General features: G+C 34.7%; 1 protein-coding gene across 1 annotated transcript in view; it reads left to right on the forward strand.

Annotated features, from left to right (window-relative positions):
• Positions 1-15596, forward strand: part of Stip1 (Stress-induced phosphoprotein 1) — a 156717-nt gene that overhangs the window by 79374 nt on the left and 61747 nt on the right. Inside the window, exons 3-5 of the mRNA XM_090376776.1 lie at positions 274-418; positions 3063-3204; positions 12939-13131. Of these exons, the coding sequence (XP_090232902.1) occupies positions 274-418; positions 3063-3204; positions 12939-13131 (480 nt within the window). The remainder of the gene's footprint in view (positions 1-273; positions 419-3062; positions 3205-12938; positions 13132-15596) is intronic.

The raw sequence follows: 15596 nt of genomic DNA on the forward strand, positions 1-15596 counted from the left end.
TTCTTAATGTGATGTGTTTTGAAAATATGCAGATGATGTAAAGTTTAGGAGAGTGGTTAGTGACTGGTATCAAGCAGTCCTGCTTCAGAATAATTGAAGCTAGTTGAGTTATGATTTCAATCTCTTTTCTGAAGGGTTGTAGAACTGTTTTAGCTATGCTTAACTCATTTAATTGAAACAAATTATAGTTCCTTTCATTTTTTTTATTTTCATTTATATTTATTTAGTTTTCATAATAAAATAAAAGCATACATAATGGAGTATTTTTGTTAGGGATATTCAAGAAAGGGAGCAGCACTGGCTTACCTGCATCGGCATGATGAAGCTCTCTTAGCATACAAAGAAGGTCTTAAGTTTGATCCAAACAACCAGCAGTTAAAGGAAGGGATTAAAGAGGTCGAAGCACAAATGAACAAAGGTAGGGTCAGCCTAATAGGCTACGTTCATCATCAGGTAAATAGTTATTAATGAAGTTAGCATTGAAATTAGTGTGGATATCCATAGTTATGTGAATTTTAGATACTCTTTTTTTTAACACACTCTATTTGTAGTCTTAGGAACATTTTTTGAAATGTATGGTGCATTTACAGTGAACTCAAACCTCTAATCAACCTGCCACTAGTACTTTTTAAGCAATATTTGGAACTGCATAAATATTTTTAAATGTACATATTTGTGAGAACTGTGTGTTAAACAGACACTGCCTACCACAAAACAGCTTCATGTGATCAACACATGATCAACTGCACAGCCACACAGTAGCCTGCAATTGTCATATTTGGGCAATTGCAGGCAACCTTGTAGAAGGGCAGCTGAGTTATATTGTTATGCAGAGCTGCAGCTGTGGCAAGTAGGAGACTTGCCCTGGTTGCAAAAATATAGGAATTAAACAATATATATATATATATATATATATATATATATATATATATATATATATATATATACAACAAAGTCCTTAAAATCTGGCAAACCCAGGAATTGAGAGGTGCTGAATATTAAAATTAATTAATGGATTGTTTGAGAAGTATACCTAGTGATTGAGCAGTTTTCAGTTGCACATTTTGATAAATATTAAGCACAAAAAAACTGAACTTATTTACATCTATGAACATTTATGATTATTTGTCCTTTCATCTCTTTTTGTAGTGCAGCAGAATTTTGTTCTATAGGGATAATGCAGTGGCCTTAATTTTCATTGCAGAACAAACTTTTAATGGGTTTGTATGTACTGTTTTTTTTTTGTTTTTTTTTGGAGGTAAGTTTTAGTTATGAGGTGGCAGCCAAAGCTTCTGGACTTTGGCAATAACATTAATTTAGACTTAATGTTAGTTACATGTTGGCATTGCCCCCTTAAAGTAGTTCTCTCCAGAATTCATACATTAATCCCAGCCACTCTTCCGTTAACAGATATGAGTAATTACAGACCACTAACAGATCTGTAATTACTCTTGTTGCCTTTTGATCCCCCTGTAATGTATTGCTGGCTTAGTCCAAAATTGATGTTCCATTCATCCCAAAAGTGTTGAGTTGGATTAATATCAGTATAGCAGACAGGAGCTTTTGCATTGTCATGCTGAAAGAATGTCAATGCCCATCTTCCAAGAAAGATGGCCGATAGTCCAAGTCCAAACTATGAACAACAGCCCCATACAGTAACAATACCACTGCCAGACTTCATATCTGATGACAATCAGATATGACGTCTGGCAGTGGTATTGATGTTCTCCGAGCATCCACCACACTGAAACATTGAAAATCATGTCCTGTTATCACCCCATAACAGTGATTTCCAACATTCCAGTAGCCAGTTACAAATTGGTTGTGCACCTGGCATGTTGATGTTGTACTTTGCCTGCTGTGATGTTTGGTTGGTGTATCACAGCTCTTCCATTCCAGTGTTGCGCAGTTCCCTATATATCATTATTCTACTAATATCAGTTCCTATATCGTCCACTGTACTGGTTGACAATGAGAATTGTTGGGACACTAGCACTTTTCTGAGTGCTCTCTGGTGTCTTTCCTTTAATTTCTGAAGTCCACCAGAATGTTTCCTGGGTGCAGCAAAATTTACATTTGGTGATTACACCAGTCATTATTGATATGGAGTGTTACAACTTTACTGCAATGGCATGAACAGATTGATTGCTAACATGGTGGCCCTCAGTAGCCAGGTGGGCAGGAGCAGCAGTGCATAGCACACGCTTCTTGATTAGACCGGGGTTCGAGCCCGTGACCACCAAATACGGAGGATGCAGAAAGGTCAGGGAATGACCACTGCATATCCCCAGAGCAATATGGCCTTAGTTGCCAATGCTCCTAAAAACCAAATAACAAAACAAACAGCTAACATGGTATGCACTACCCTACCATTAATATCTGGACACCTGCCTTTAGACAAAGAAAGCTTTTATTGTGTTATTTAATATTTTATGCTGAAACCTTTTGCTTTGCCTTCAATCTTCGGGGCATATTCTCAACCAGCATTTTTATAAATGTCAGGTGAATTCTCTTGTCCCATTCCTCTTCCATTTGCATATGACGTCACTAACCGTTGACATAAGGATTCCCAGAGTGACTGCAGTGTCTCGTACAGAATACTTGCTTATGTGGTATCCTGCTATCATTCCATGTTAGAAGTCTGCTAATTCTGTTGAATGTGTCATCTTGCATGCCCACTTTTGCAATTGTCTTTTCGAAGCCCAGTGTGCATATTTATAGCAGGTTCTGTAACTTGTTGCATGCATGCATGGGACCTGTGTCCCCATGCATGCAACAAGTCACTGGAAGTCACTAAGTGCACTTCCTCTACCCATCTTATGCATTTGGTTGTTCTGGTTTAGTGTGAATGCTGTTGCTTTAATACTTGTTTCACATGGATGGCTGGCATGGTTCATTTTTTCCAAAATCCCAGGGATAATTTTGGAAAGTGTGTGTGTGTGTGTGTGTGTGTGTGTGTGTGTGTGTGTGTGTGTGTGTGTGTGTGTGTGTGTGTGTGTGTGTGTGTGTAAATATGTATTAGTAATTAACATTCTGATAAGCATATTGAAATTTTTATTTAGGAAATAAAAATTTCCCCAATCCATTTGCTGATCCTGGGCTACTCATGAAGCTTCATACCAATCCAAAAACAAGGGATTTCCTTAAAGATCCAGAATACATGAAACTTATTTGTGATCTGCAACAAAACCCAACAGGGATGACGTGAGTTTAAGTATAAATACGTTTTTATAAAAAAATTAAATAATTGAGCAATGTAAAACAAATATTTTGGAGTAATAAATTTTCAAATTTAACGCAATAATAAACTGTATTTTAAAAAATTAATTTTAATAAATTTTTCTGAATACATTAAACAGGTAACAGTATTTTCCAACTATTATTTGTTATGCTTCCATTCCACAAAAATGAAATTGGAAGTTACGTTTTCCTGTGGTTAGGTGATAATGCACATGCTCATATATTTCTTCCCTATAATTGGACTGTTCTTTGCAATTAATAGAGGAAGAAGCATGCACAACTTCACATACCTTGAATGATGCAGTCATTCAAGGTGGTGAATCCAGTATGTTTGAAGCAGTTGGCGATCACTCAACTTTATTGCACGCTGAAATACATTGCCTGCAGGATGTTAATTTCACACTGGATTTTGTTTTCAAGACAGCCCAGTTTTGTTTAATAGCATTCTTCTGTAGTTTTCTTAAAAACTAGATTACACCTTGATCAAGTGGCTGAAGAACTGGTCATATTTGGTGGTAAGTGCTCAAGTGATTGTGTGTAGGTTGGTTACTTGACAATGAGGGGGTGCAGTTATCCGCAAACAGCAAAACTTTTCTATTCTCACTCATCCTGCAATCTAAGTCTGATCAATTCTTTGTAGATTTGTGATGTCATCCATGCCTTGTGGTTTGCTTGATACATAGTCGGTAATGTCTTCAAATCTTTAAGGTCATGGAATGATCACCGCATATCCCAGAATCTTCAAACCTTTAAAGCATCGAGGCTTCTGGGATTTCTCAGAGATTAAAAAAAGAGGAATCTCTCTCTCTCTCTCTCTCTCTCTCTCTCTCTCTCTCTCTCTCTCTCTCACACACACACACACACACACACACACACACACACACACACACACACACACAGACATGTTTGCTGTTAGGAGAACAGTAATCCGATGTTTGGCCTTTCTTTCGCCACTACATTTCTTGCCTTTAAATGTAAGTGTTTATCCAGTAGCAATTTAACAAAGAGTGCAGTTTCATTAGCATTGAAGATGTCATTGTGGTCATACATCAGTAAAACAATTTTTAAATGATTTTTCTTCTATTCCTTTGTAGCGTTAATGTCCACAGCTGCACTTTCGCTGCACACTCTTTTGAAAGACAGGCCATGATGAATCTTAAATTTCTGGAACTATCCGCCTGAACTTTTAAATTCTTCAATATCCATTCGATGCACAAATGATTCAGCCTTATCTTTTAAAAGATCATCATCAATGGGAACATTTTTTGCACACATCATCATTAGCCATTCCAAAAGTACCTTTTCAAGGTCCAAATACTTCGCCTTTCATACTCAAATCCTACCCAGTGCAGCAGATTTCTCTAAACTCAATCTTTTTCCGATCTTTTAGAATGCTGAACTGTTTTGGGATGTCAGAATGTATGCCATTATCTACAGCTTGCTAATCCTAATTTTATCTGCGATTGGCAAAGCTATCTGCTTTCTTGGAGCCATAACAATAAACATACACTCTAACTAATGAAATTAACTTCTAGCCAATAGTCATTTCATTACTTTGATAGTATGAACCAGAGCTATAATGCTCAATACGTTCTAAGTTTATATCAATATTTGTAAAAGAATGAGAGAAGTTTACCTCAATATGATACGTAGAACACTTCCGTATGATACTTTTAGGTGGTAGATGACTTTCATCAACCGGTGAAATACCACCACTTTGCTTATTGGAGGCTTGAAGTGGTGAAACCCATGTTTAGTCTCTAGAGCAAAGTTTCCGGCATCCCCCTCCCCCCATACTTCTCCTTCAACCCATGCATGGTACTAAGTACTATAGGTTTTGATACCTTTCATGTTTGGGGTTTTCATAAAAAAAAAAAAAAAAACTCTTCAGAAATTAAAACAAAAACAATTAAAAAATCGAAAATCTTACATTACAGTAAGAAATAATTAATAATTAAAATCAAATGAGCACAATTAAAAATTAATTTAACAAAAAAATTGCAAAACAATTTTTCTTCCTTTAATGTTAGGTGAGGGGAGTGGTCGCGAACTAGCTGAAGTATTCTGCAAAAGACCATTGTGTGTATGTGATGGGGGAGTCGTCACACAACTCGTATGCATTTGGTTGCAAGCTCACGACAATGTGTTAGAACTCGTATGAACATGTCTTGACCCTCCCGATAATGTATTCAATTTTTTAACATGTCTGTTTTTTTATTTCTGAGGCCTGTGCTTCACATCGCAAATCAGTGGAGGTCTTCAATACAAACCAACCGTTAGGATGCAGATAGTTTTAATTTGTCGCGAAGTTTCCTAATTTGGGAAAGGTATTTTTGTTTAATAGAATACCGAGATCTTAAGGCAAGCTTAACTATTATATTACGCAGTGTGGCGAATAGCAACTGTCTTTCAAGATGACAATGCACAGAGCCATCAGGCACTTAATGTGCAGGTATGGTTTGAGGAACATAGTTCTGACTTCCAGCATATTGATTGGCCTCTGAACTCCCGTGACATCAATCCCATAGAGCACTTGTGGGACACTATGGAAAGGCATATCAGGCGTCTGGATACACCAGTCACCTCCATACCTGCATTGCTAGCCACATTACACACATCTTGGTTGGCCATACCTCCCGAATGCTTCCGACATCTTGTTGAATCAATGCCACGTTGGATAGCTGCTGTACTGAGGGCAAAAGGAGAACCTGTGAAGTATTAGGTAGGTCTTCATAATTCAGTGATCACTCAGTGTATATATAAACACATTATTGACATTTTGCAGACCGCAGTCTGGGAAATACTCTCCTATTTGGAAAACACTGCAGTATAATGTACTATATCTCCTGTTGTTTTTCTGACGACTATAGTTTACCGTAACAGTATTAATTTTTGTGTTAATTTAACTTAATAACTAAAGGTTATTAAGTTAAATTAACACTTTTTTCCCACATGGAAATTTGCTAACCACAATAGGTTACACCTGTGGGATGCAACCAAGATATGATTGAATATGAAAGAGAAAAAAATCCATTTTTTACATAATAAAATAAATTTTTTTTCTTAATCCCACCCCCACAGACCAATCCTTTTGAAATATTTAACATTACAGAAGTATTGTTAAATTTATTCTCTTTCATCTAGTTTAATTGCAGGTTGTGTAGCACCTCACAAACATATGTTGATCTAAGGCAGTGTTTCCCAAACTGGGGTCCGTGGACCAGTTCCAGAGGGGGGGCTCCGCAAAACAGACCTTCTGGAACCTGTCAAATTATTTGTTCTATGTACAGGTGACCCCCGCTTAACGCTGATCATTCGTTCCGGAAAAAACAGAGCGCTAAGTGAATCCACGCTAAGCGAGCGCCGCTTTCCCATAAGGTAACATATGTATTTGTGAGTTGCTGTCTGTGCCATAGGATATTTTCTAATCAATAATAAACGGTAGTGAAAAGAAGCACAAGTGTCGGTCAAAATATTTAATATTCAAATATTTGTATATATAAAATATTCTGCATTACATATGTATATAATTATGTGGTAACTACAGTTATGTGGTAACGTATCAAAAGTAAACTTAAAATTCCAATTAAAATAATGAATTTAATTGATGAATTTAATCATGAAAAATGTGTGGATTTTGAGTTGAACTTTGGCCCTCAACCAAATAAACTAAAAGGGGTATTAATTTTAAATCCCCCGCAGCGTTACCACCCAACAATAAAGTCAACCGATTCTTCGCCGCTTTGAAACCAGGCATGTTTTTTCTTCTTTCAATATTAAACTTCTTTTAGGCATTCATTTCCACAAAAGTCCTGCTTCATCTATGTTAAAATTTGTTGAGAAGTATAACACATAATACCCCTCTTCAATAATTTTAACAAGTTCTTTTTTTTCGGCTTCTTGATCTGCACTAGCGGCTTCCCCCTGGATTTTAAATCTATTCTACCAGCCCTTAGCAGTTTTAAATGGTTCCACATTTTTTTTTTTTTTTTTAGGCTTGTTTTCTTCAGATCATCATATTGGCTAATTTCTTTTTCTCTCTCTCTCTCTCTTTTTTTTTTTTTTTTTTTAAATTTAACTTAACCGAATTCTGCATTGGAATATTATCTTCAATAAAATTAGTCTTTCCATTTCAATCCTAATAGCTGGCCTAGCCCTAGTTGCTTGCAGTGGAACAGCTATCTTTCCCGCTGTTAAAATTAATTCTTTATATTTTTTTATAATTGTTCTTACAGTTAAACTTGCAAGTCCTAAATTATGGCACACATCCGCTTGTCGTTGACTGGAATCGATTCGCTTCAAAACGTCTAATTTAATTTTCAAATTCAATCTTTTTCTTACATTTATAGTTTTCGTACTGCGCCCAGACGTTGCTTTTTCATTCCTGTTGGTCATTATTAGCTCTTCGAAAATGTAACTGCGTTAGTTGCATTAATTATGATACAATGTTCAAGTAAACTGTCTGTTACACACAATGTCTAATACTGTACTGAGTGATGACTAGACTTCGGATAAATGCATATAACGCAAATATTACAAGCAATATACTTGATCATTTTTTAAAATGTTGATTTCGGAACTACGTAACAAGTGACTGTACTGCAATTAAATTAGCGTGCGAGAAAATTTCACTGAGTGTGGGAAAATTTTGCAAATCGGCGTGGGAAATGTTTTAATGCTGTTTTGCTATTCATTTTCAAGCTATCGACTTCATCAAATGAAACGATTTCGTTAAATATGCCAAAAATGCAATCTGTAAAAGAGCGTTATAGTGATCTGTGACAGCGTTATAGCCGGATACGGGTTATAATATAAGAAGAGCGTTGTAGCGAATCAGCGTAAAGCGAACCGCGTTATAACGGGGGCCTGCTGTATAGCCAACTGATGATGAATAAAGTTATTATATTCTCTGTAGCCAAGTGGTCAGGAGTGGGAGTGCAGTGGTACACGCTCTGAGTAGATCGGGGTTCAAGCCCTTGACTGCTAATTATGGCCGGTCTGCCAACCCACAGTGGACTAGTGTGGCAGATTATGGTCCATTTTTCTCAACATAAATTGTTGAGGAGGCTTCCATCCTGCAGTGGATTGATAATGACTGCAGTTTACCTTATATAAAAATAAGAATAAAGTTGTTTTAAACATAAAACTTTGAATTGTTTTTCAGAAAACCTAATGTTTATACATATAGACACACAGAGAAGCATATATATATATATATATATATATATATATATATATATATATATATTAATAATTTCCTTTGTTTTTTCTCTCCTGCTTCTTCAAATCTCTAAGCTTTCCAAACTATACATTTATATTTTTGTTAACTTGATCCCATGTTAATAGTTGACATGGAACTATAGGCATTCCAACAACTGCTAGTACAACTATTGCTAGCCAGTTGGTTAGGCCTTATTTACCAGTAATATTTCCAGCCAAAAAAATATATATATATTACCACTACTTGCAAACCAAAATCTATCCGGGACCTTGGCCTAAAATATCAATGCGTGTATAATGTTTAATTGTTCATCCTACAATAGTATTAACGCAGCATTGTTTGCAACGGAAAATTTAAAAAATATATTTACTTATTTAAAAACAGAATATTACTGGTCAGGACAGATTAATTCCATCAGAGATGATTTAACATTACATATGCCTGAGAATATACAAATATTTATTTAATTCAATAGATAATAGCATAAAATGGAGGTGCATATTGCAACCTACAAAGGACCCTATCAGCCTCTATATATAGCAAAGCCAATCAAAATCATAATTCCATATTTACAAAATACAAAATTTATTATCACTACCATTGATAAGGCAGCCAACAACTATGGTATTATTTGTAAAAAGTGTTATATTGCTACTTTAACTAAAAAGCTTAACAACAGTGCAACCTACAGGAAAGAGGAAACAGAGTAATATTATCAGCAAGAGACTGGTTGCTGTGAATAAAAGGTTAAAACTGAACTACTCTAACACTAAATTTCCATATGTGCATTCGATCCCTAAATTTCATAAGTCCCCTGTTGCGTTCAGGTTTATAACTTCTTGCAGAGATAGTTATATAAAAATACCACATAAAAAGCTAGAATCTTTGTTAAAAATTATATTAGAAAATGTGGGCGATTCTAAGATTATTTTAAATAATAGTATGGTATTGGATTACCTCAATACCAATTCAACAGATATTAGACATATCGGTACGTATGACTTTAAAAATCTTTTCGCTTGTATATATCACATGACAATTTAAAAAGGTATTCAGTGAATATTATAATGCATATAATAGGGTTATATCTTGTGATAACCATTACTGGGATAATTTAATTGCTATATCATCAGTGGTAGTACAGTATATAGACAGCATAGGGGTATAACTATGGGAGCGTGTAGTTTGTGTATTGTAGCCAATCTGTATTTGCATCACTGTGAAAGTAAATTTAGGAAAAGTACAATACTTTATAGATATATCGATTACCTTATTGCTATTAATGAGCCTAATTTTTTACAGGAAATGGCTATTTTTTATCCTATGAATTGCAGCTTGAGTATACAAATAAACAGAGTATGTTGGCAGCCACTTTTCTAGATATAGATATTGTAATTACAAATAAGAAAGTAGAAATGAATGTATACGACAAACGTAGAGATTTTAAATTTGAGACAGTTAACCTCACACATTGGCATACAAACATCTCCCATAGAATTCATAGTAATATAATTTTATTGCAAGGATTAAGATTGATTAGAATATGCAATAGTCTCAAATATTTTGGTTTCACTAAAAGAATTTATTAATAAGCTTAGGAAAAAATGGTTTCCCTCTTAAATTTATATTTAAGCATCTATGTAGAGCTGTTTTTATAGCTATGAAATTATGGCGTGAAAATATTAACCCTCATACAGTGGTTAAAAAGTTTGGGAAATACTAATGAGATGCCTTCTTTTTAGCTTATGTATATAAGTACATATTAGGCACTTCCCATAGTACTGTTGATCTGTGTCTTACACTCTGAAAAAGTTGTACCCATAGTTGTTCTATAGGAAGGAATTAATTTTTTATTTTAATTTTAATTATGAATAAATTTATATTATTTTGTATTGATGTTTATTATTAATATTGGTGTTTTTTCATCATTTTATATGGTAATTGGTTTCTTTTTTCACCATTGGTTTCTGTTGCCTATGTTTCAATTTCAGGTGTGGTTTATGTAGCTTAATTTTTTTTTTTTTTTTTTTTGTCGGCATTTGATTTTTGTTCAGAGGTCGCTGCTGTCCACATTGTTTTTAATTGGATGAAGAGTGATCTGTTATCTTCTTTGACAGTAGAGGGAGCTTTTAAATTTCTTTCATTTCATGCAGCAGCTTGGGTCTATCCACGTTTTTTGTAAGTTCTGATGCATTGGTAAGGATCGCTTTGTTCTTTAAGATGGTTACTCGGTACTTGATACATGCAATTTTAATTATTCTGTCTTTTAATTTTAACCTGACTTCTGAAACATAATTCGTTTAATTATAATATGTACATGCTTCTTTACACAATGAATTACCGGGAACCCTGCTAAGGGACAGGGCTTTACTCCCCTGGTAATTTTCCGAAGTAGTTTACATTCATTTTCTTTGCCTTTGCTATCTATATACTATCTAACTCTAATATCTTATACCTCAAAATCTATTAGAACAATTTGAGGGAGATTGAGGTCCTATTTCTATCCTTGCACCTATTCCTTTCGCCTAGATATTGCTTTATGCCGTTGCTTTGCTTTTCACTACCAACAGATTCACCTGTTCATTTTTCTTAAACAGAAACACTTGTGTATATATTTTAATAATGTTTAAGATTTTGGCTATCTGTTGGGCTAGCAGTTGTTTTTGCCAGTGTGCCTTATTTTCATATTACGTAAATTCAGATAACTGATTATAGTATGAACTAATATCAACTCAAAATTCAGCTTTACATAATCTAATTTAAACTTTATACTATATTTAGTATGTCATAATATGGTTAGGCTGGCTTATAACTAGCAGAAACAGATAGCTTAAGTTGTTATTGATGGCATATATTGAGAGGTGCTAGCTCCGTGATGACGTGTCTTTCGACGTAAGCATTTTTCAATAATAACTGTTAAAATTTGGTATTTTTCTGTATTTTGGTTTTTTAGATTTTGTATTTTGTAAATATGGAATTATTATGATTTTGATTGGCTTTGCTATATGTAGAGGCTGATAGGGTCCTTTGTAGGTTGCAGATATGCACCTCCATTTTATGCTATATCTATTGAATTAAATAAATATTTTTATATATATATATGGGTCCACAAATGTTTTTTGATTTTTGAAGGGGTCCGTAGATCTCAGTAGTTTGGGAACCACTCATTAAGATGTCTTCCAGGAATACGTTAGAGGAGAAATGTAGCCTAGTGTCTTGTAAAAACCATCACACCAGCCTTACCTGCAAATCCTAGAACAATAAAAAAAAAAAAAAAAACTCAACTATCTAGAAAACACGACGATCTAATTACTTGGAAGATCTTCTAGTCTCCTTCGACATTGATAAAATATTCATTAATGTCCCATCAGAAGAGACTAAGACCATTCTCTACCAAATGAGACAACCAGATACACACCACCACCTCCTGGATATTTCAGACATTCTTGACTTAATAGACCCTGCATACCATCTACAGTGTTGAGATTGCTCTAAAGGCTACATAGGACAAAGCAAGAGGAAACTTATAGACAGAGTAAAAGAACACAAGAAAGACGTTGAAAAGGCAGATTAACAATTTCAGAACCATCTTTCTATACATGGACAGAGGACCACAAATGCACATTTTCTGAAGTATCAGTACTGGCCACAGACAGATATAACTGTAGACTCTATAAAGAAGCCTTTTTAATAGGAGCCACAGATAAAATTAACTGCAGTGAAGGAATTCAGCCACATACACATCTTTAAGAATAGATTCCTAACCTTAATTAAAAATAAGTTTAAGCTTCTTAACCACATAGTTCCCCCCCCCCCCAACTAAGAAGTTGACTAAAACCTAGATCAATTTCTACCAACCATCCTAGAAACAGATCTTAACTGGTAACTTTTCCAACAATATTATTTAGATTATATAATTTAGTGTATTTAATTTGTCTTCGATTTTATTTTAATTTAATCAATTTTTATTTTTGTCACATATCCTTAAATTTGTATCAACTTCTCCCATTACTCATTAAGCCAGTGCCCGTAATAAGGATACCCTCGAGGCACAGGTAAACCCTGAGATCAAGACTATAAAAGATAATCACTTAGACTCATTTCCACCAAACTATCACACTATTGTGGTGTGGTTTGGTGGAAGTGAGTCTAAGTGATTATCTTTTAGTAATGAGATTAAGTAAACCACAATATGTGTTTCACCCATAAACGAATTAACAAATTCTTGTGATCTTTTGTGATGGTGATATTGCAGAGACAGCTGGTATGTGTTGCGTATTATTGTTATTTACTATATAAAAAATTAACATAAAACTTTTAATTCTATTAAAAAATTAAGAATTCCATAACCCTTAGTTACTGTCTTTGCAGTAACTGAAGAAGTGGTAAGAAAATACCATGAAACATTTGAATAATGAATAAAAATGGATATATATATATTTAACCTAAGTACTTATAAGATACTTATCTGTTGTAGGCAATACTTAAAGGACCCACGAATGCTGACAACATTGAGTGTCCTGCTTGGACTTGATCTTGAAAGAGCAACTGATGGTGAAGATGATGATGATACAATGGATGAGAAGCCAAATTCATCTGACTCATCATCACAAGCTAAAAAGCAAAAAGAAGAACCTATGGATGTAGAAGTGTCAGAAGAAAGATCACAGGTTGTTTTCCTTATTAGTAATAACAGTAACTTCTTTTGCAGGGGTAGGATCAGTTTAATTATGCTGTATGATTTCTTGTAAGTTGTTTTTATTCAGAAGTGGAAATATACAAATCTTATAAGTATGATCAGTGCAAGTTGTGAGAAATAGTTAATGGAGTTTCAGAGGGTGTAAATCAGGCATAGGCAACCTTTCCTAGTTCGGAGGCCAAATTATCATTCTGTCTCCAAGTCAATGGCTGGACCAAATTATTAAATAAAATAAATTAATATTAAATGAATTAAAACAAGTTGCTACTTCATGTTTCATTTATTTATAATATAATGCTTTGGTATAAAGCTCTACATAAATTTTATAATATAATGAACTACATAACAATTTAATGTGAAGATTGGCCTTGTACTTGAATTACGAGACTATCAATATTGATGTTAATATTACTTAAGGATAACCGCATAGAATTTTCGGCCATTATTCTTGTCCGAATTTTTGATTTATTGTATTTCATCCTCGAAAAAACTGTTCACACACATGTGCTGCCGAAAAGATAAATGATTTTTCTAGAAAAGGCACGTAAATTTGTATATTTTCCTTCCATCAAAGCAATGTTGTTAAATTGTGATTTTAGCACTAAATCCACCTGAAGCTCAATAAGTTCCATCTGTAAGTTTTCTGGCACATTATTTTACATCAGCATCCATCGGACGAGCAAATATGGTGAATGTGGAGTTTTTGTTTCGGAAGTCGGCAAACCTTGTATCAGATTGCTCTATTAGGGCCTTCAGTTCTTCTCCATAACAATTATAAGAGATATTTTTATGAGTTGCTAGAGTAGGAAAATGATAACAATTTTTAGCTCTTATCTGACTTTCCAACAATCTTAGTTTATTACAAAAAGCTTTGATATGTCCATGCAGTTCATGAAATGTCCATAAAATCTGCAATGTCTTGTCTCAGATCATAAAATCGTTTTAACATTTTACCTTTACTCAACCGCCTCACTTCACAATAATAAGACACATCTTCATAATCCGAAAATAGGTCTGCCAAATACTCCATAAATTGGCAGTGATTAAGTGCACATGACTTAATAAAGTTAATACTGGCTACTACAACTTCCATAACATTTGTGAATTTAATCGATTTTGCACACAGGTTTTGTTGGTGGATAATGCAGTGAAAATTTGTTAAATTTTCCTGATGGATCTGTAGTTCTATTGCTCTTTCATGAAATATTCCAATAAATCCCTTCTGTGCACCAACCATTGCAGGGGCTCCATCAGTGCATATGCCAGATAGTGAACTCCATTTAAGCCCAAATCTCTCGAAGACTGTTTCAAATATATCTTCGCCAGTAGTTGTTCCTTTTAACGGCCTAAGCACCAATAATTCTTCTGTGATGTTGAAATCCGCATCAACTCCTCGAAGAAATATTGCTAGTTGTGCTGTATCGGAGGCATCGGTGCTGTCATCCAAAGCAATTGAAAATGCTTTCAATCTAGCAGTCTTCTCTTTTAAACTTTTTTTGATATCATCAGCCATAATTTCTATCCGTCGGACAACAGTATATCTCGACAAGCAAATATTCTCAGTCTTTTTTCTTTTCAGGACATATTATACTTGCAACATCCAGCAGACATTCTTTGATAAATTCTCCTTCACCAAATGACGTAGAATGCTTAGCGATTTTTTTCGCTTACCACAAAGCTGGCTTTGACAATGCTGTGGTGCTGCGTTCTTTGATTGTTGAACATTTGCTGCTGCTGCGTATCCAAGTTCTTCTTCAACTTCTGTATTTCATCTTTTCGTAGTTGTCCATCAATTTTTTGGTGATCCACATGTCTCTAAGTAAAGTGTCTCTTCAAGTTGTATTCTTTGTTGACAGATACGGATTCCTTGCACAGCAAACATACAGGAAATCCTTTATTCAGAATAAAATAATCCTCCATCAGTTATCTTGAAATTGATGATTCACTGCATCTACTTTTCTCTTTTTGACATAACCTCTGACATTGTCCCAAATTTATAAGCGATATTCAGAACTGTCAAACAAACTGTTTTCTACACTGCAGGCACTGAACAGAACAGAACAGAACATCAAAGCAGGCACCGAACTGACATGTTGTAACACGTTCACACGCCGCTAGTCAAAGTGAGAAAGAGATCTTGGCTGGAGAAAATATGGTATGTTTTGCGCAAGTGAATATGACATCAGCTTGATGTGAGTTGGTAGAACACACCATCTTTTCTCCCACCACGAATCAGACAAACTTCACTGAAATAGATTAGGGCTGAATCAAAAGAAGTAGAGGACAGGATGCGGCCCGCGGGCTGCTCATATGTGGTGTAAATGTTGAATGCCCTACTGGTAATGGCATTCAACCGTCACATTCCTCAGAATATGTTGTTGCAATATAATTAAGTGCTATTAATAATTAATTGCTATTATGCTACAGTTGCAGTTA

The sequence above is a fragment of the Mastigoproctus giganteus genome, chromosome 6 (assembly GCF_048544385.1).
Source record: "Mastigoproctus giganteus isolate SK-2022 chromosome 6, ASM4854438v1, whole genome shotgun sequence".
Classification (NCBI taxonomy): Eukaryota; Metazoa; Arthropoda; class Arachnida; order Uropygi; family Thelyphonidae; genus Mastigoproctus; species Mastigoproctus giganteus.